Source organism: Natator depressus, chromosome 7, assembly GCF_965152275.1.
Source record: "Natator depressus isolate rNatDep1 chromosome 7, rNatDep2.hap1, whole genome shotgun sequence".
In the NCBI taxonomy this organism is placed as follows: Eukaryota; Metazoa; Chordata; order Testudines; family Cheloniidae; genus Natator; species Natator depressus.
This window is the reverse complement of record NC_134240.1, coordinates 72,050,554-72,073,345: the sequence shown is the minus strand read 5'-3', so window position 1 is coordinate 72,073,345 and position 22,792 is coordinate 72,050,554. Positions and strand designations below refer to the sequence as shown.

The 22,792-nt window shown below is 41.3% G+C and overlaps 1 protein-coding gene across 9 annotated transcripts in view; it reads left to right on the top strand.

The window, feature by feature from the left end:
- Positions 1 to 22,491, top strand: part of LDB3 (LIM domain binding 3) — a 190,874-nt gene extending 168,383 nt beyond the window's left edge. For all 9 annotated transcript variants that reach the window (XM_074958765.1, XM_074958771.1, XM_074958766.1 and 6 more), the window contains 5 exons: positions 3,491 to 3,794; positions 5,707 to 5,887; positions 8,433 to 8,553; positions 10,869 to 10,984; positions 13,704 to 22,491. In XM_074958765.1, coding sequence (XP_074814866.1) covers positions 3,491 to 3,794; positions 5,707 to 5,887; positions 8,433 to 8,553; positions 10,869 to 10,984; positions 13,704 to 13,793 — 812 coding nt within the window. In that variant the 3' untranslated portion in view covers positions 13,794 to 22,491. The remainder of the gene's footprint in view (positions 1 to 3,490; positions 3,795 to 5,706; positions 5,888 to 8,432; positions 8,554 to 10,868; positions 10,985 to 13,703) is intronic.
- The last annotated feature ends 301 nt before the right edge of the window (positions 22,492 to 22,792 follow it).

Below are 22,792 nucleotides of genomic sequence, written 5' to 3'. Positions count from 1 at the left end.
CTACACAAACTTGCTAATAGTGTGCCCATAATACATGTCATGTGAGTTAAGATGATCCTAGCACTTGCCAAATGTAAAATCATAACTAACTAATTTCCCCTCAAACTTTGCCTTCATATTGAGGCCATGTTTGTAGGAAATTGGTTGAGTTGTTTAAAAGTTATGGGTATTTTAAGTCAGCAAAACATTTTTGAAAATTGTGTATGTGATGGGGGGCCCTATTATCAGGCCAAGCTGCCTCCATTGGCCTCATGCGGAGTTGGTACACCCCGCCACCCAGTTGTTGGGATTCCCTGTTAGATCAGGTAATTGCAGTACAGTGGGCTCCAGACCCCTGCTGGGGCCGAGAAAACAAACAGTCAGTAGCCCCCGAGTCTCCAGGCTGGGGCAGACAACAACACTTGGAGTTCTGGCCCTCTGGGTAGGACGGAGCAATGGTCAGCCTGTAGCCCCTGGACAGGGCTAGGCAAACAGTCTGTGGCCCACAAGCCTCCTGGCTGGGGCAGGCAGTAGCAATTGGGGTTCTGGCCGTCTGGGTGGGATAGAACAGCAATTAGTCTATAGCCCCCAGGCGGGGCAGGGCAAACACTTAGCCTATAGCCTCTGAGCCTCCTGTGGCAGGCAGTTACAACTGGGGCTCTGGCCCTGTGGGCGGGGCAGACCAAACAAACAGTCTATAGCCCCTAAGCCTCCTGGCTGGGCAGACAGTAGCATTTGGGGAATCAGCCCCTTGGGCAGAGCAGAACAGCAACCAATCTGTAGCCCCTGAATGGGGCAGAACAAATAAACAGGCTTTGGTCCCTGAGCCCCCAGACTGGGCCAGAAAGCAAACAGCAACCACACCTAGTGGTCTGTGGTAAGGGAACGCAGCCCCTCCTGTTCCACCACATTCTGACCCAGGGCCCTATGAAGCTGGGGACTTCCATACTAAGGGTTTAGGCATCAGCTTCTACTACATCCCCTGGGTCACTTCCTACCACAAGTTGCATCCTGGGCACCTCCTCATCTGGTGGCGGCCTGGTGTCTCTAGCAGTCTCTGCTATCAGTGAGTTGCCTGCAGCATAGTCTGTGTTCTCAGGCTCTACCGCCTGGAGCATCACAGGCGCCTCTGCAGGAACCTGTAGTACACATCCTTCCCCCGCCTCAGCCAACCCCTACTGAGCTGGGCTGCCTCTTTTTAACTGGCTTTTCCACCTGCAGCGTGCGCAGCAGGGGAAAGGGCACATTGCTTCCTGGGCCCACAGTGATTGGTCCTTCCCTGTTGGCCCAGTGCACGACTGGTACACCTCGTCACAGTGTATCTAACTAATTCACAGATACACACTATGTCTCCCTTTCAGGGCCAAATCCTGGTCCTATTGAAGCCATCATGAACTTTTTTATTTACTTTATTGGGAGGAGGGACTGGACCCTGTGTGTGCACCTGTAGACTTTTTTTTTAACATGAACATGTTCATACAGTTAAAATTATGGTAAAGCAACACCTTTTAAAAGAATAAAAGCAAGCAAAGGCACTATTCCTCAAAGAGGATCCTATGCAGTGTTTCAAACTTCATCCAATATTTTCTGCAGCAGCCAAATAGTATGTCTGGAATCCTTAAAAAACAGGAAGTGATCTGTTTCACAGTTCCTGATCTCAAACAGATGAGGAATTTTGCTCACGTCAACCCAAAAGAAAAATTCACCTTTAGGCAGACATCAAGCATAAGAATGCTGAGCCCAAAATAGGACTATTTGGAAAAAGTTATCAGAGTGCTAATATGGGTCATTCTACTTACAGTTAATAATTTTCCCTCAGTAGTTAGCATCAAGCTATAAGATAATAATTATCTTCTACAGCTCATTCAAAACATCTTTTACACAATTCTGTACAACATGTAGTTCCACACGTATCAACACAAATACACATCTATGTAAACATCTCAAAGTAACCATAATGCAGTCTGTAATTTCTTCAATGATAACAATAAATTAAAATGTTACTAATTTAATTCACTTAACATAAATATTATTTTAAAAAGGCTTGAAAAGAGGGTATTTTTTATCAAGGCTCTGGAGGTCTGCACTGTATTCTTCTTCTTGATCGCTGGCTTTCCTTGTTTTCCTACTCTCTTGGTTTTTTTTCCTTCAGGCTGTTCCAGAATACATCAATAAATTTTTTGTTTCCTTTTTTCCTTTCCAAAGTAAAGAATATATTTGACCTTTCTACACTGTGACTGGGAGATGTGGCAGTTTCTCAGGTGAAATCTTCAGTTTTACGTAGATTTCTGAGACTTAAGTCTATAGTTTTAAAAAGAGAATAAGATAATGGGAGGGCTTTCCAGTGAGTACAGACTCTAGATCCTGATGATTATTTGTATTAAGTCTCCACCCAAGATTAGTCCATTGTGCTAGACACTATACAAACAGATATAACAGTCAGTCAATACCTTGAAGAATTTACAATCTAAATAGACAAAACAAAGGATGGGAGAAAGAAAGTATCATTTTCCCCATTTTACAGACCAGACCTGAGACACAGATTATGACTTACAGGAAATCCATGGCAGAGTCACAGGAAATCCATGGCAGAGTCAGGAACTGAATTGAGATCCTGAGTCCTGGTCCAGTACCTTGATCATAGGGACATTCTTCTTCTAGTTGCTGTTGATTTTGCCTTGCTGGCCATGTGATCTGAGTATCATGATAAAGGGAAGTGGAGTCAGAGTGCCTGTGTTCCCTGGAGGGGCTTTTATTGAGGTTGACACTAGGTGAACAGGGAACAGTTGTAGGTAGGCTGGAAGCAACTCAAGCCACATGGACAGAGCAGTGCACAAGGTTTAATAAAGTTCCACTTGTTCAATTTAACCTGCATTCAGTTTCACTTTTTGAAAATTAAACAATCTGTATTTGTTTCCCCAGCATTGTTTTTATTGTTCTCTTTCAGCCTCTGTGTTCTGTAAGTGTGGCTATTTTCTTCACTAATCCAGGTGTAAAACTTCTACAAATTACAAATAAGAGTGAGAATCTGTGGAAAAATCCACATCTTCAGCAATCTCATGATACCAATACTTAAGCAGAAACTATTAAAATCATGGGGAGTTCTGCCTAAAAGCTGATGGCTTGATCTGGCCATTTGAATCTAATGTGCCACTGTATTCTGAACCTAGGTTACTCCAGGTCAGAGGGCGATAATCACAACCATATACATGCACTCCCACTAACTAAAAACTAACACTGCAATGTCCTTGTAAGTGATCTTAATAAATTCAGTGAAAACCAGTTGATAATGGTTTCTGTGATTTATTTGGATATAAATCAAGGATTGTGGTGATATTCTGGAACTCACTCCAGCTCTGATCTGTGCTAATGGGACAGACTACAATTAGAGTCATCTAAGTGTTATGTTTATTTATGGAATGCAGTACATTTTGCTAAATGTTGTTGTTTGCAGTCTAAAAAGAAAAGATCTTAAAGCATTCTTTGATTTTCTTTTGGATGTTTATAACAGCACCAGCACCAGTGCATTCTTATACACCAGGGAAGGCTGATCCTTCGTGCCGCCCTCCTTGGGTAACAGATGACTCCTTTTCCCAGAAATTTGCACCTGGAAAAACCACCACCTCCGTTACCAAACATACCCTACCACGGGGTGCTCCGGCACCATCTCCTGCCTCAACTTCAGCCTACTCGTCTCCTTCAATATCAGCCTCTTCCCAGACTCCTGCTGTAGCCAGGGGAACAATTCAAAGGGCTGAGCGTTTCCCAGCCAGCAACCGAACTCCTCTTTGCGGACACTGTAACAGCATAATTCGGTAAGGTCATGAGACTCTTAGGAGAGGGATGGAGGCAGGAGAGAAAGTATCACAGAGCAACTGATTATAGCATTTTATTATACAATCTCAGAGCATGAGACACAGTTAAATAATCCAGAGGGGATGTCTGTTGTCTGCTTGATTCATTTAAGATTTCCAGAGCTCATCTTTGCCATCGTGTGGTTCACTTTTTATCACGGCCAAGTTATACAAGGTCATTGTTTTGGGCACCTTTCCTACAAAAAGCACTGCCTTTTTCTTACAAATTTTTGGTCCCCAAGGTATCTCCAGAAATAAATTTGGAAGGACACTATGTAAAACTATATTGGGTTGGGGGAGTGAGATATCAGTTTGGAGACAAATGTAATTGCTGCTTTTGTGTCTGGAGAAAGATAATGCACACACTCTGTTACCAGTGATTCACTGCATGCTTCTCTTTTCTCCTCCCCCAGTTCACTCTACTGGACTGGTGCCCAGTGTTACCCTGTTGGTTGCTGCCTGACTTATCGTAATCCGTGCATTTTTAATGACAGTTTCATCCACTAAAAAGGAACTGGTTTTAGTGGTGTAGGGCTACTGATTATCATTCTCCTGTCTTGCCAGAAAGAAATACTCCAGTAATACAAACAATATTCTAATCACTACATCTAAGGGAGCAGGGTGGATTGACTGGGGAATGTCATCTAGTTCTGCTGCAGCTGTCTGCATGGGGGATGGGAGAGCAGGGGATGACTTCACTTGCCTGAGGATACCTGAGCCTGTAACCTGAGCTGGGAGGGGGTTGGACCCAGGTGACACCTTTGCCTGGGAAACTGGACAAAGGCAGGGGGAGGAGCCAGGGGGAGGAGGAGTGGGACTGCGGGGCTTGACAGGTTTCAGAGTAGCAGCCCTGTTAGTCTGTATTCGCAAAAAGAAAAGGAGTACTTGTGGCACCTTAGAGACTAACCAATTTATTTGAGCATAAGCTTTCGTGAGCTACAGCTCACTTCATCGGATGCATAAGTTTCCGTTTTGGGCTGGCTGCGAAAACGCAGGGAACCACAAGTCTGGGGTCTAAGCTCCTTGCCCCCCAGAGGGACCTGGCTGATGGGTCCTGGTTGTACTTACAAGCCCTTCTTGGAACTGTGTTCCTGTCGTCTAATAAACCTTCTGTGTTACTGGCTGTCTGAGAGTCATGGTGAATCGCAGGAAGTAAGGGTGCAGGGCCCTGACTCCCCCACACTCTGTGACAACTAACAGTAAATCACCAACGTGTTTTAATGTGGCTGTAGTATAACTAAAGGATAATCACCAGCAAGTTGCCATTTTGACAATCTGATGTAACATAGTGAATGCAACTTTCATTCAAATGCACAAGAAAACATGAGACTTTCAAAGCTATTGTAAAGTATATGTGTATTACACCTTTCACCAACTCTGGAAAGTCGTCTGCTTTGTCATGTTTTCAAATGGTAATTCTCTACTCTGTGTCATACTCATTAGAATGAGGAAACTTCCCATTTGATTCCTCCACCCCTTGTTTTATATTTAACACTTCTGAACTTTTGATGATTTGTGGGGTTTTTTGTTTGTTTTTTAAAGAATGCATTTTCAGTGCCCTACTCTACACAAGCAGTTTACAGCTGCTGATGGGAAATATTAGCAACATGGGAGTTCTCACAAACACTATTTACAGTTATGGAGATTTGGAAACCATGGCAGTATTTCCAACAGATGTTCTGAAAATTCAGTTAATATATTAACCTATAAAAATGATTATAACTAATCCCTGAAATTTTCCTTTAAAAAACCTTGAAAAGAGACCTCTTGTCAGCAGGTTATAGTGTCTTATTTTAAAATACATCCTCATTAGTATTGTTATCAGTGCCATTAGATACTTCTGCAATATAAATATAATAATGATGTTCCACAGGGGTCCTTTCCTGGTAGCCATGGGTCGTTCCTGGCACCCAGAGGAGTTCAATTGTGCTTACTGCAAGACATCTTTAGCGGATGTGTGCTTTGTGGAGGAGCAGAACAGTGTGTACTGTGAGCGCTGTTATGAGCAGTTCTTTGCACCTACCTGTGCCAGATGCAACACCAAGATCATGGGGGTAAGTCAGAACAGCATGGCCTCACATCTAAGTCCTCACTCCATTGAAATCAGGAATGGAATACTTTTGATTATAGGCAGCTAATTAAGTATTAAATTCTTCTGCTTTCTTCAATAGTAATTTCCTAGCCTACTAATTATCCCAGAATAAGACACATATAGGCTTACAGAACTATGTTTCTATACTGGCTGGAGATTTGGACATGACTGTACTGTACTTATCAGCATATATGGAGGAAGTTTGTAATATGAATAATTTTTTAAATTGTTTTTTGGTTTATTTTTCTCTCTTTCCTGCTCTTGCTTTGGTGACCTCCTAAAATGAAAATGTATTGCTCTTGTGCACCTCTTGCTAAAGTTAGGCAAAATGTGGGCTGATGCTATACAGTCTTCTTCAGATAAGGCTTAATCCAGAAACTCCACCGACTTCAGAGTCAGTGGACTTTGATCAGGTCCACACAGCTATTAGTGCATCCATGTGCGAATAGCAAGACTCCTGCTTTAGAGAAATCATGATGATTAGATTTTTAAAATAAGATACAGGCATCTGAACCCCAGAAAGGCGAGAGAAGAGCCCACTTTTGTTTGTCTTATACACTCCTACTAGGCTTCATGCCTAGATACTGTGGTGACTGACACTCTATAAATACCTGAACAAGCTGATGAGGTGGTTGGAGCAGCAGATGATGATGATGATAATCTTAGCGATGGATTTGTGTACACAGTTGAGAAGGAAGATGAGACATGCAGGGATGCCTAGGGGGGAGGTCTAGGTTAGATATTAGGAAAAACTGTTTCACTAGGAGTGTGGTGAAGCACTGGAATGGGTTACATAGGGCGGTGGTGGACTCTCCATCCTCAGAGGGTTTTAAGGCCCAGCTTGACAAAGCCGGGCTGGGATGATTTAGTTGGGGTTCGTTGAACTAGATGACCTCCTGAAGTCTCTTCCAACCCTAATCTTCTATGATTCTATGCCAAAGATGTGACCAAGCATCTCTCACAATTCTTCCAGACTGGCAAATGAAGAGTACAATATTAGTTATCACTACTCTGCCTCCACTCCTGACATCTGTCTCAGTGTTGGGGAAGTCAGTGCTTTGCTCCCTGCTAGGAAGCGCATCAGCAAACACTTGAGGTGAAGTCCTGGCTCTAAACAAGCCCTGCATACTGGCGCTTTCGGGGGAATGTTAAAACAAAGCCACTGAAATACTTACTTATCTAATTAATGGAAGAACAAGTCAGCTCTCCTCTGTGGATTTCTGTCAGTAACATAGCAAAGCTGCCAGCTGCCTCTGTTTACATTTGTAAGATTTCTCAATCTGTCTTTTACTTCTTAGTACTGAGAGGTTTATAAATGGATCCAAGCCTATTTGTCAGCTATAATTGTTTTGCAAACAGTAACAGAAGTTATTAAATCTCACTGGTGATTCTGTAATGAGATGTATGGCAAATATAAATGAGGCTGTGTTGTCTAGCAAGTTGGTGCAATGGACTGAAACCCTGGCAACTACTTTCACTCCCTTGTGCCTCAGTCAGTAGAGATTAAAAAACTAGTAAACTGTAAGAAACTCGCTTAGAATCAGATACCCCATAAAACAGGAAATAAAATACATCAAATCAGTGACTCTCAACCTATCCAGTCTACTGTACCCCTTTCGGGAGTCTGATTTGTCCTCACAAATCAGGAGTCCAAATTTCACCTCACTTTAAACCTACTTGCTTACAAAATCAGACATAAAAATATAGAAGTGTTCCAGGACACTATGACTGAAAAATTGCTTACTTTCTCATTTTTACCATATAATTTTGAAATATATCAATTGGAATATAAATATTGTCCTTACGTTTCAGTGTATAGTATATGTATAAACATTGTCTTTATGAAATTTTAGTTTGTACTGACTTTGCTAGTGCTTTTTATGTAGTTTGTTGCAAAACTAGGCAAATATCTAGATGAGCTGACATACCCCCTGGAAGACCTCTGCATACCCCCAGAGGTAAACGTACCCCTGGTTGAGAACAACTGCATTAAATAAGTCACAAATCACGCAGTCTGTTGGGTAACTACTTTGGCCCAGATCCTCAGCTGGTGCAAATCAGTGTAGCTCCACTGAATTTAATAAAGCTAAATCCCGTGTCTCTGTCATGTGCCCACGCTTGTGCGTACACACAAAACAGGAGAGAGATTAAAACTTTCTTTTGTGCAGGGTCTCCCAGTGAGGAGGGAGCCATGGGTTGTGTTGATGCAGTCAACTGGCTGAATTGAGCTGTTGTTTGCTAGATGTTTGGTGGTTTTGTTTTGACAATAAATCATATTAGGAGGTTTCCAATGCTCTGAATGGAGGCAGAGCTTTCCCACAGGAGTAAACATTTGCTACTGAGTTTTGTATTTCCTCATTTTAAAAATCCCTTGAGTTGTTGAGTTTTATCTTGAGCAAAAGAATTGGCTGATTTTAAAATGAGAAGCCCAGGGTATCCCAGCTTTGTATTTGTTTTCCTGTATGTGGGTTTAGTGTATGTGGTATTTTTCTGTTTTTGTTTTTCAGGAAGTGATGCATGCTTTAAGGCAGACTTGGCACACAACTTGCTTTGTCTGTGCTGCCTGTAAGAAACCGTTTGGGAATAGCCTCTTCCACATGGAGGATGGGGAGCCCTACTGTGAGAAAGGTATAACACACAACAGAGCCACCATATCTTACTGGATAGTACTGCTCAATACTAGTGTCCTTCATGTTATCTGGCAGAACCACAGAAACAAGTACTCCTGTTCTTTTTTTACAGAAACAGGGCAATTGCCAAGCAAAATCAGGCCGATAGCCGATCTAGTCTGGTAGCTTGTCTTTAGCGTCAAGCTATACGAGTGTTCCCTAGTCTGTGTTTTCCCACAGCTTCCCTTGCCTCCTTGTGATTAGGCAGGCTGTTTGTGGGTTTTAAAGCAGACAGTCCTGCTTTTGTAGTGTTTGTCCCGCATCTGGTACTGAGACAAAACTGGACATGGTTTTGTCCATTATCAGATGAGGAACACTGTAATGGAGAGTGTGCCACTCCACTTCTGTCAGTGTGACCTCATGTGCACTGAGGCAGCGCGGTGTGCTCCTCAAAATGGCACCCTCTTTGTGGCATGACCTTGCACACACAGGTGCTGACTTTTGATTTTACGCGGTACGTGCTCCACTCTGAGGCCCTGCTCCTGCTTGGCTTCTTTTCCCAAGGCCCCCACCCTTGCTCTGCCTCTTCCTGCCCCCACTCTGTCCCTTCCCCCAAAGGTCCCCCCGCTGCTCCCTTCTCTCCACCCCACCTTCCCCAAGCACCTCCTGCCAGCTGCTTGCTGACCTGTGGCCAGCCCTGAGGGCCTGTTGAACAGCTGATCGCTCACCAGCCCTGGGGCCGGAACCACTGCAGAACACCCCCTATTTTTTTTTCCGTGGGTGTTTGAGCCCCAGCGTACCCATGGAATCGGCACCTATCCTTGCATACATGACACTTGCGGGGGAGGGCCCACACTATTCCCAGAAGTGCTGGAATGCCCGGTATTCCAGGAATGGGCAAGTGGCCACCCTACAAGTTGTGATGGACAGGCAGATGGGTGCGCCCTTCCCAATGCATAGCTTCTCCCAGCACACTTCTGCCTCCTTTCTCTCCTTTATCTACTATTGTCTCTGTGGTTCATCTTTTTTCAAATTAGGATTTTTTTTATTTCATCCCCTAGTGGTTCCCCCTTGCCAGGCAGCTATATGTTCCCGGCTTTGGGAGGGACTTCCATTAGGAGCTCCACAATGCCAGTCCGGGATGGCTACTGCCTAAATCACTTGTGTCATGACCCAACTGTGACCTAAAAGGGGAAGCATGCCCACAAACTTGGTGATACTCCTCTGCCCATGACTGGCCAATACTAGTAAAGGCAAAGCTCTCCTGGGATAAGCAACAAGGGGCAAGTGAAACTCTTCTATCCTCTGGCTGCTCATACTGCCTGAATTCTGCAACTGGTAATCAGCTTCCAAGCGCAACTGTTTCTTGACAGCTGAGAAGGGATGGGCCCAGACTGTTGGATACTACGGTAAAGGAGAGCATATGGATAAATAAATGGAGCTAGCAAGGTGAATGAGCTATGAGGCAGGATCAAGGCTAGACTAAATTGTGAAGTGGTCCTTCCCTCCATGTGCCCTGTCTCTGCTCCCTCCTGCATTCCTGGCCTCATCTCTCTCTGGTAGTGAGAAATAGAAACCTGAAGAGTCAAAGAGTACCTCCTAGGTCCTGGATTTAAGGGGGGGATAAATCTAAAATGGCTTAGACTGGGGGCCCTAAAACGTACTCTCTTAAAATCGGAGCTTTCCACCACAACCCCAATAACCTGAATAATTTTTGACTCTCTTGTACCTTTTTTATTTCTGCTGTATCTTTTCTGAGATACAATAACTCCAGATTGACATCAGTATTCAAAGTTAGGATATATTAACCAATGGATACAGTGTTGTTATATTTTCTATTTAATGCAAAAATTATGGTAGTCCAACATTAAACTGAGAATATAAATATACAGCAGGCAGGGAAATCTAAGTGGTGCTTACACAGTGCTCATCATGTCATCGCCCTGGTCCTCGTATAGTATGTTGTATAAATTCATTTTGTGCTTATGATTTTTCTGTAGTGTGTGTGATTATAAATCAGTCTATCGATGGCTAATTTCCAAATCCTGTGGGAAACATAACTTTGAATTTCCTGAATTGTGTGTGTTTATGTTCACAGCCATAATAGTGCATTAAGTGGGTTTTTGCAGTGAATTTCTATGTTTAAAGAAGTAAAGGAAGGGGGTGGGAGGAGCTGCTCAAAAATTTCACCCTTGGAGAATTTGAGTGGGATGTAGAAAAGAATTCTACATAAAAATAATCCCAAGAATCACTACTAGGCACATCTCTGTTTCTTTTGGGTGTAATATGCTTGTGTTCAGTGTTCATTCTAAGTTTGTTTTTGTTTTATTTTAGATTACATTGCTTTGTTCAGCACAAAATGCCATGGCTGTGATTTTCCTGTTGAAGCAGGAGATAAATTCATTGAAGCCCTTGGACACACTTGGCATGATACCTGCTTTATTTGTGCTGTAGGTATCTACATTAAAATCTACATTATTATTCTATAATCTTATTAGAACTTGTGACATAATACTGTAAGAATTCAGTTTAGTGGTGGTGGTGGGAAGCGGTTGATTGGTTTTAATTGCAGATGGGGGTTGTTTTCCTTTCCCTCCTCTCCCCACACCCACCCCCGTTTTCATCAGAATAGCTAAATTTGATCTATACTGCTAATGCTCAGAAACGCTAAGAAAACACTTGTGCTTTTTGGAAGAGTCTACAGAAACTGTGTGGGAGAGCAGTGCTTGGTATTCTCTTTAACTAAATTTGCACAAAGTGGTAAATCAGGATTTAAAATAGATCTCAGGCAATGATATTATCACCAAATTGAATAGTGTGAAATATAGTGACCAAATGTTCTGTTTATACAGTTGTGCAATTTGCATTTCCACACAGAAAGGAGTCAGTTCAGAAAAAACAAAAAGTAATTAGTACAGATGTTAGCATTCTGTCTGCTCTTGTGCATGTGTATACGTAGGTAAAAACTATATAATAATCAGCACTTATCACCCCTGACTGTCTCACCTTCACTCATCCACTAACCCATTTCCCCTAGAACTATCAATAATATTCCAAGTCTCTCATCAGCTACAAATAGTACACTGACATGGTCAGAAAGAACAGTTGACAGCCTCACTGATTCATTTGGGGCCATACACCTCTCTAATGAACTTTAGGAAGTATAGAATGGATTGTTCATGTCAAATGTTAAATTAACCTACTGGCTGCTGTTCTCTCCATGAGACATTTTCTTCAGTAATATACTCCTTTCCTGAAATTGGGAATGTCTGAAGTTGATACATGCATTTGTGTTAGTACACAGACTATTGCTTGCGCAATCCAGTAGCTATTTTCTCTTGATTCAACATCAGTTTTGTCATAAAAATGTATTTAATTGCTTATAAAAGACACTTTCTCTGAATATTTCCTATTCTGGTGCATTTGCATTTTTAGGTAGCTTCTCACCCATTTATTTTAGTTGGCAGGACCCAAGTGTTTGTAGAGGTGATACTATCTGTTGTTCTGTTAATGTAATTTTCACAGCTGTCCCATCCCAGTTTATCCTAATTGTTTTACTGGCATATAAAGCCAAACAGAAAAATCCATGTGAGTCTATCTTTGCATTTCTAACGTGCTCATCCCAATGTTATTAATGTGCATTGCTTTCCATCTAGCTGCAGTACCACATTACTGTAGTTAGCACCAGTGGTGAGCTGGAGCCGGTTCGCTAGAACCGGTTGTTAAATTTAGAAGCCCTTTTAGAACCGGTTGTTCCACGAGGGACAATCGGTTCTAAAAGGGCTTCTAAATTTAACCGGCCAAAAGTGGCACCTTAGGCACCGACTCCATGGGTGCTCCGGGGTTGGAGCACCCAAGGGGAAAATTTGGTGGGTGCGAGCACCCACTGGCAGATCCCTGCCCCACCCCCGTCCCCAGCTCACCTCCGCTCCGCCTCCTCCCCTGAACGTGCCGCCCCGCTCTGCTTCTCCGCTCTCCCAGGCTTCCCGCGAATCAGCTGTTCGCGTGGGAAGCTGGGGCAGGCTGAGAAGGAGGCCGCGGCTTCCTGCTCAGGCCCAGAGAGGCGGAGATCAGCTGGAGTGGGGGGGGGGGTGCGAGGAGGGCCACCCACGCCGCAGCAGGTAACCCGGGTGGGGGGGGGGCAGGGGAACCGCTCCCCACCCCAGCTCACCTCCGCCACCCTCGGCCTGAGCGGGAAGCCGCCTCCTGCTTCTCAGCCCTCCCAGGCTTCCCGCTGAACAGCTGATTCGCGGGAAGCCGGGCGGCGGGAGGCGGAGAAGCAGAGCAGGGCGGCGCATTCAGCGGAGAAGGCGGAGGTGAGCTGGGGTGGGGAGCTGCCGGTGGGTGCTCCAGCCCTGGAGCACCCAGGGAGTCGGCGTCTAAGGCGCCACTTTTGATGTGATCAGTGGGGGAGCAGCCGCTCCTGCTGCTCCCCCGAGCTATGTTCCCCCGCCCCTAGGAGCCTGAGAGACCTGCCGGATGCTTCCTGGGAGCTGCCCCAGGTAAGCACCTCTGGGACTCCCCACCTCACCCCCTGGTAGGTGCCTCTGGCTCTTAGGGGTGGGCACGCACTACAGTAGCCCACAAGACCCTCCTGCCCAGTTCTGGGGGTAGTCAGGGGACAGGGGAGGGGGGTGGATGGGGCAGGAGTCCTGGGGGGCGGGGGTGGGCAACGACCCCTTTGTGGGGTGAGGAGGGAACCCGTTGTTAAGATTTTGGCAGCTCATCACTGGTTAGCACTTCCAGTCTACACTGGCAATGCTAAAGCGCTGCCGTGGCAGCACTTCAACATGGCTTGTATGGTCGCGGCGCAGTGCTGGCGCTCTCTCCCAGTGCTCTGAAATAACCACCTCAACGAGGAGCGTAGCTCCCAGCTTTACAGCGCCGCAACTTGCTGCGCTCGGGGGGTGTTTTTTCACCCCCCTGAGTGAGAAAGTTGCAGCGCTGTTAATTGCCAATGTAGACAAGCCCATATCACCTAATATTGATTGCTGCCTAAGTCCTTAAGTGGTCCTAGTGAAATTTATCGGACTCTCATAGAGTATGGTGCTACTCATTGTGAGTCAGTGTATCAGAATCTAGTCCTCAAAGACTAAGGAGCAACAAAACTATTACTAATAGCTACATTTCTCTTTGTGATTCCTGATTGTGTTTAATCTTTAATTTTAGGTGTGCCATGTGAATTTGGAAGGTCAGCCATTTTACTCCAAGAAGGATAAGCCACTGTGCAAGAAACATGCTCATGCCATCAATGTCTAAAAGAAGACCTGGAAGTCAATGGCACTGGGAGAAAATTGGCAACTAACTGAGAAATTGCAAAAAGGATAACCCCAACTGACATTTCTCACTGAGGGGAGGGGAGGAAGGCTAGGAAGCTACTGAACACTTCTGAAGTATAATTTTAATCACTTTTATATTTGCAGAACATCTTTTTGCATGGTCCATACAGAAAGCTGAATGAATACTCAACGGCAAATTGGTCAATCCGAGTCAAATATTACTGCAAAAGTTAGAACAAAAATTAAAGGGATTAAAATTAATTTTAAAAAATGTTTTATGTAAAAATAAGTAATAGAAATACCCAGACCAGCCTTAGAGCTGAGACCATACACTAGTGTTTAAAAACAATTGAAAAATCATTCTTGAAATTTGTTACAAGAAAATATTAAGTGCCAGAATATTAATTGTAAAAGAATTTATAGAATCTTAGCTTTCAAATTAAGATAAGTAGATCAGAATTTCCTCACCAAAAAGGAAGTTTTATTCCATTATTTATGTCATGGTGCTACCTCCAAGCATCAATTTTTTTGACTTTTGAATGAACGAGAGACATCCCATAGGTCAGGGGTTCTCAACCTTTTCCTTTCTCAGGCCTCCCTGACCCCAATATGCTATAAAAACTCCACGGCCCATCTGGGCCACAACAACAGTTTTTCTGCATATAAAAGCCAGGGCCGGCATTAGGGAGTAGCAAGCAGGGCAGTTGCCTGAGGCCACACGCCACAGGGGGCCCCATGAAGCTAAGTTGCTCGAGCTTCAGCTTCAGCCCAGAGTGGCGGGGCTTGGAGCAGCGAGGCTTCGGCTTTCTGCCCTGGGCCCCAGTGAGTCTATTGCCAGCCCTGCTTGGCAGACCCCCGAAACCTGCTCGTGGCCCCCCAAGGGGCCTCACACCTTGGTTGAGAACTGCTGCCATAGGCTTTCCCAAACAAGAAGTTTGTCTTGAATCCTAATAGAATTACCATGCTAAGAAGGAGACAGTGAGTGACCGAAAGTTTGGGAATCAGAATAAAAATTCAATGATGCTAAGCCCTTCCACCCACCCCCAACAGCATTGAGACAAAGTTTTCAGTTAAACCTTGATCAGTGCATGTGGCCTTGTGCATGCACAATGGATTATTTCATTTTCTAATCAGAGTAGAAAAAGGGAACTGGCTTTCTCTAATTTTCTCTTATATGGAATGGGCAGGGGGTGGTTGGAAAGGATCCAGGTTGTGTTTCTAGTCAAAGCTGATTCATCTTTCCATTTGTCCTGTGAATGGAAAACATCTAGTTACTACTTTTTTAACACTGCAGACCCAGCCTCCATTTAGCACAGCTAGGAAGGGTAAGAGTGGAAAATAGCCTGGGAAGGTTCTCGACTCAATCCCAAATCCTTGGAAAAGGGGCACCCTTTTTTCTTCCTATTAATGTTAGTGAAAACTGATAAAATACTTCATAGAGCAGCACGAAATCACAGGCACATGCTCTTATTACTGTGATTATTTTCTGTCAACGCAACACATCCCAAGTGTGGTTGTGGTTGCTGCTGTAAGAAGATACATAGGCTCTTACACATAAGATAGGGTTAATATATCACCTGTTCTAATATTTTAAAATCATCTGACACGTTCTTGCAAGTATTTTTAAAAGCTTATATATTCTTGTGAAAGGCAGCAACGATTTATAGGACTGACATTAGCTTTGGATTTTAAAATTTAAATATCAGCGATAGTTTTGTATGTGAGACAGTAGTTTATTGCTGTTCAGCAGTGAAAGATAATCATACTTAAGGACAGAAAGTTCCATCACTCTTCAAGTTTTCAGCTATTTATTTTTGAGCGAGCATTCTGATTCTATAGTGATTGACAGCATACTGTATTGACAATGTTAAGTCAATATTTCTCAGACTCCAGCTACCCAAGGATGTAATGTATGGGCCCTATTTTAATGCCACCAGCACCCCAGTGTGTCTTGAATTTTTGCACAGTCTAAATATAAAAGTGGATCATTTGGTGGCTGTCTTTTCCCTCCTAAAATTCTATGCCCATTTTACGAAACATGCCATATTTTCTTAGAGGATGAAGAGCATATCCAGTTGGTGGTAGGAGGATCAGAATAAAAGGAACTTTTATCTCTAGTATGCAAGTTTCTAATATGCTAACTACCCTCATATATCCTGAAAAAAAAGAGTGCCTAGGTTAAAACTGTCCTCTGGCAGCCCCGAGTTGTATGACCTGTATTTATGCCACAGAGAATCTTGTTTTCACAGATCTTAGCATTTTCACTAGGGTCAGATTTTTACATAGATGAAGTGTATTCTTAAACAGTTTTGCCAGCATGTTAGGTGCAAATATTTTTTCTTCTAATAGTAGGCAATTCTTTTTCCATTTATTGGCTTGATCTTCAGCTGGTGTAAATCAGCATAACACCACTGACTACTCCTGCCAAGGATCTGGCTCATTGCATTCTCCAACAGGATAAGATACAATTAATTGAAAAAACACACCTCATTTTCTGTTCATGTTCGATTTCTGTTCCCGAGACACTGATGCAGCGTTCTTGCATCTACCAGTGTTGCTTTTCAAAAATTGCAAGACCTTTCAAGACTTTAGTGCCATTTTACAAATGATAGTGTTTATCACTCTTTATTACTTAGCAGCAGAATTAGTAGCAGGATCTGTGGTACACTATGGATAGACAACATTGCAGCAGCTCTGTCGGGTGGTTTTTGTGTATTGCCTACTGGCAGGGATTAGCGTCTAGGATGATGTCTACGCTACAAGCACTACAGCAGCACAGCTGCAGTGCTGCAGCTACACTGCTGTAATGCTGTACTATAGACATTTATTTTAGCAATGGAAGGGGGGTTTCCATCACTGTGGTAAATCCACCCTTTTGAGAGGTGGTAGCTAGGTCAACAGAAGAACCTTCCGTTTATCTAGCTGCAGCTACAGTGAAGGTTAGGTTGACCTAATGTCACACAGGGCGTAAAATTTTTCACAGCCCTGAGTGATATAGCTAGGTCAACCTGTTTTAGTTAGAGACCAGCCTAAGCAGTAGCAAACAATACATTTCCTATTTTGACCTACATTGCTTTCTAATATGATCCAAAAATAAGGAATCCAGTTACCCACACTTGAAATCTATATTTAGACACCTTTTTTGCACAAACCTCAGCCAGAAGCTGGTGCACGGTAGTGTACTATTTTGAATCTCTTTTATGTAAAATACTATGTAATCAACTTGAGTAATCAACACTCCTAGGACAAATAAGATACATATGCATAACTTAGAATAGGACCCTTACATTATATATCACTACTGTAACTGCTGCAGAAAAACATAATTTTCAGGTTGAATAATGTGTATTATTGTTTATGTCTTGTAACAATTACCTGGGATTAAGTCATAAGACTTCCTAAAGTAATCTTTTCATTCTAATTCACATGAGAAATTTTGCCTAGAAGACAAAAATACTGTACCTCTGAATGGCCAAATGATAAAACTCTACAAGAATTATGTTTTTTTATCAAAAGATTTGCAAAAGAACCCATCTTAAGTCTAATTAAAAATAGTCTTTAATCTCTATGCAGCTGAAAGTTCAAAAAATAAGCTTGACTGGTTATATTGTTTTTTCTTTTTCTATTTAATTGTAGCATAGAAAGTAAATTAAACACTTCAAAAGAAAACTTCACTGTAACTGTTGAAAAATTCTCTCAACTTCTTAAAATAACGGTTAGTTTTTTGGTTCATCACATTCACACAGACAGAAAGAAATGCAACCAAAATAAGAAAAATCATTTAAGGTTTGGTCCTTCAGTGGTCAGTAACATGGGTGAAATGTTTTATTTAAGGTTATTTCTTTTTATATTTAATAATGTGAATGTCTACAGCACTAAACACACTTATTAGTGTCTAATGCTGGACAGTACAATGTTTATTTGCAATACTTGTCTCCTAGTAGTAGACATTAATTTGTTTAGTATTTATAAATGGTTACATTTGCAACTGAGTGATTTAATGCCTGCAGCGATCATGCTAGGAGTCTAGCTTTTATAATATACTGAAATGTTGACTTTACACCACAAGTGCCCTTGGTTTTAGATTTTTTTAAAGTCTCTAGTTATTAGTTCAGAAACAGATTGTAGTGTGGATTTTGAGGTGTGAGTGAACATATCTTGCATGGATTATCTGTGCCAATATTCTAGCAATAAAAGGGATGTGCAAATACATTTAGAGCTTTATGTTTTGGATATATTTATTAATATGGTTTTTCAGCAGTTGACAGCTTTCAGCCAAGAAATGCTAGTTAGGAGACATAAGTAAATTTATATTTTCTATGTCAGAGCCTTAAGATTTAAAAAAATTGATTGGTTCAGCCTTCCATTGCTGCATAGCAATACTGAACATGCTGGTAAGTAAATTGCAGTGTGTAAACAAACAAGTGTGAGTATATTCAAAAGATGTAGTGCCTAGAAGTTGTAACTGGGCAAGACTTGTAAATTTACAGGCCTTATCGTGTCAGCAGATGTTACTTAAAATAACCTGATAAGCAAGAGGCAAATTTTGTCCTCAGTTACAAAGGTCAGAACTGATTTACATTGGTGTAATTGAGGGCAAAGTTTGGCCCCAACTAGGCAGGTTTTTATTCTTTTGTTTCTAATCAGAAATGGTTTTTTAGACTATTCAAAAAAGATCTAATCCATCTGATTTAACTCTACTGCCATGACAGACTGGCAAATAATAAATAAATCTTCAGATAATATTGTGGTTTATTAAAACAGGCTTTTTTGCACATTATTACCCCCCTCCCCTCAAAATGCACAGTTTTAAAGTGACATAGCTATAGCTAATCATTAAACTTGATCAAAACATATATATAAAACAGTAAAGGGACAGACGGCTTTAAATGCCATTAATGAGTTCCACATCAGGAAGTGAAGCTCCATACACTTTCATTTTATTTTACAGACATAACTGTTTACAACTTATGTGTGGAAAAAAATTAGAGCTAGTTAAACTGAAATTAAAATTTACTGGAAAATGAGTCTACAGAATGAGCAGAAGTTACACAATTTACCTTTATATCAGAATCACTATCTAATTATTTCTATCTTGACCTTTTCCCGTTTGCATTAATTGATTCTTAATGGAAGAGAAATTGTGCTTTGTCTGCTCTAAAGATGGTCTATAGTTTCAAATCTGGGGTTTTTCTTTGTAAATCATAAAGTCTTCAACTCAACCAGAGACACTGGTGACTAACTAAGAAAGAAAAAGAGGAGCTGTGAAAAAATTGCCGCCAGCCACCCTTGGATACACAATGAAATGCTTTGTTCTCCTGGCCAAATCAGAGAGCTATGGCTGAGACTGAGATTAGAGATAGGCTGAAATTCCCTGCTTTAAGCCTATAAAGCATGTCTTTAGACATCTATAAAGGTGAAGTTCTCACTTCTCTGAGGAAGAACTGAGAGAAAACATTAGATACACTAACAAACTTGTTGCATTACAGACTAAATTGTAAAGAATTCTAACATTATTTCCCCCAACTTTTTGTAGTAACAAATGTCACATGTACAGCTCAATCCTTAAGACCGCCTTGCTATTTTGTTGACAGAGGGATTCCTCATCTTTCTCTGGCATGTGTTTAGCCCCGTAAAAGGTGTGTGTGTCCAATGAGCTGCAAGGATCTCAAGACACCTGCATAGGACAGGATTCTGTGTATGGAGCTATAATACATGCAACAGCAGGAGCTGTGTTATCAGCCCATGCTCCACAAAATCTTCCTGTGATGGATTTTCCATGTGTATTGCTCTAATTGGACATTTGTCTGGACCCAAGGAAAGCATGCCACAAAGATTGGCTGCTTCCCAACTCTTCATTACATGAACCTCAGGGCCCTGGAGCCTCTGTGAAGTGGTGGGGCCTCCATGCTGTGAGGGACCAGGGAAGCATGCAGGAAAGCCATTGCTATACCCTCATTACTCTTTTGGGGTCTTCTCTGGGATATTTTGCTTTCCTCTATACTGTGCTGCAAAGGAAAGAATTCAGAGTAGCAGCAGTGTTAGTCTGTATCCGCAAAAAGAAAAGGAGTACTTGTGGCACCTTAGAGCTCACAAAAGCTTATGCTCAAATATGTTTGTTAGTCTCTAAGATGCCACAAGTCCTCCTTTTCTTTTTTTAGAGGAAAGGAATGTGGCCCTCAGTCCTTCCTCTAACAGAACGCCTCTTAATATCCATAGTAGTTTTGCCCAAGTAATGACTTTCAGATTGGCCTGCAGACTTTTTTAGGTAGTAATGACAACCAGAAATAAAAAATGCCTTCATAAGAGAAAAGATTCTTCCAAATTTCCACAGATTTTAATTTTCAGGAAGGAATTGATTCATCTGCAGAAAAAAGAATCATTATTAATTTGAAATTAAATATCTGACTTATAATTCTACCTTATTTTTCCCCCACCAAGAAAAGCATTTTCCAGTTTAATTACCGGTACTTAAAAAAGCTACTCACTTTCAAAATTCAGATTCTTTTTCATTAATGGAAACAAAGTATGGAATCATTTTTTCTTTTACTAAGTGCCATGCTTTTATGGAAGCCATTGGGGAAAAAAGCAATTGAATTACTTTAGCTAAACTGATAACTACTTTTTTAAGGAGCTGGGGGGAGAAAGGAGGGGTCAGTTTGAACAAAGGGGATGGTTCATCGAAGGATGCATATGGAATGAATATTGCCTGTTATAAAAAGTCCACACAACTGTGGTTGTGGCAGTGTATTAAATAGCTTATTCTGGATTTTTAAGACTCAAGAAAGTTGTTGTTGTTTTTTTTTTAAAAAAGGGTAGAGTGGGGGGAAAGCACACAAAATGCAATATCTGTTACTTCCAAGGCAGTTGAAAAAATTACAGTTCAGAAGAACAAAGAGTTGGTATAAGGGGAAAAGATTATTTGGTGGGCTTCAACAATATTATTGTCTGAACATATGTTAATTGGAAAATTAATATTCTTTATGATTAAGATTTAGTTTAGTTTAAACTAAAAGGATGTTATTTGTTTAAAGTAAGTGTGCACATGCATATATATGTAAGGTAGGCATATGTGTACTACAAGGGAAATATTCAGAATTGAGGCATGGACTCCTTTATGGGGGATGCAGTTTATGCATGCAAAATTTGAGCAGGCATTTTTGCACTCAGAATTAATTACATGTGGAAATCTGAGTACACAAACCTTTAACTACCTGATTTGTACCCGTGGTCAGGTAGGTAGAGATTTGTGGTTTATGATGTAGTGACTTTTTATACATTTGTGGCTGCAACATAATTGTAGAAGCAAAAGGAGGAGAATACTTTTAAAGATTTGGCTCTATATGTAAAATATTACCTTAAGAATAAAAAAAGTTTTCTTATAATAACAAAAGGCAGGGATATTATTTCAGTCATTATTTTCACAAGGCATTTTTTCTATTCTCAGGAAGTATTTTACTGTGTAAACTTCATCAGTGAGCACAAGGTCCTATCTGGCATGCCATACTCTGGGGAAACTTCCATTGTATTCAGTGGAATTTTTATTTTTATGAGTGAGGAGTGCAGGTTCAAGTCCCCTGAAAAAGCAGAGATACCTAGTGGTCTGAGCATGGAACTGGAAGGCAGAGTCTCCCTTAGTTATATAATCTTGGCTCTGCCCTCACTGTGTGGCCTTAGATCACTTAATCTCATTGTGTGTATTTTCCTATCTGTAAAATGGGGATAATACTACTTACTTTGCACACTATTAATAAAAAGTATTAGCAAGTGAATGATAGAAAAGAACTCTGAAGCGGAAAAGTTGCTATGCAAGTGCTGAATAATAATATTTACTCATATGAGAGTACCCCAGAATGATTTAGCTAAAAAACAAACATTTTTGCCTCTTGTATTTCCTAAAAATATAGTTATATTTGCTACATTTTAATACTCATTAAAATATATCTTAACAGAGAAGACCCTTACACCAGGCTGTCCAACTTGTTCTGATTAAAAATGTGAGGAATCCCTTAAAAGGAAACTGAAATTATCTTTAATAAACAAATACAAACAATTATGTATGATCCTAAATAGTTTAGAAAATACATGAGCTTATATGAAAATATTTTTAAACAAAATATTTTAAAATAGTTTCCTCATTTATCTGCCAGCACCTGAGTTCAGGTTTGGCTTGCAACAGCTCATACCATCTGATGTACCCATTGCAGAATAACAAATTAAGGTTCCTGCACTTTAAATGTGATATTATTAGCTCCTTCAGGAGACACACGCAAGCCTGAACCAAAGTCTGGGCAGGTTAAAACAAACAAACACCCATGGATTCCATTAAGCTCGACTCAGCTACTCTGACCAGTACTGTTCAGTGTAAGGGCAGAAAAGTCACACTATTACTGATTTTGGAATTTAAACAGATATTCTATCTCTTAGTTTGATAAAAAACATTTCAGTTTATTTTCAGTAGTGTCAATATTGTCTAATAATATAACACATAAGGGGCAAAGAGTACGTACAGTGATTCTCCATTGCCTTGCATGTATCATATGCCTAGTGAAGTGCCAGTGTTCCAAAGAAACACTGCCACTTAGGCCAGTTCTATACTGTGAACTATGCTAAGTTCCAGGAACTTAAAACTGAACACCTGCCATCAGAGAGGGCATCCTGGGGAAATAAAATAAAAATATAAATACGAGAGACTTAAAATGCAAAAGAAAATCGCTTTTTGAGATGATAGTTAGCTATCTATTTTGGCCTTTCCTTTTTCATCACAGGATAATTCACTGTAAATGAATTAATGGTGAAAGGTTCAGTAAAAGCCTTTAGTAAGGAAATAGGAGCAGTGTATCAGGATATCCCTTTTCCGCACCAGAGTACCCAATACTTTCAATTTTATATACAACGGAAGTAATTAATTGTAACAGAAAGAAGCACAGCTGTGTTTCCTGATGGCCATACATGCAACAGCCACTATTGTTCAAGGTT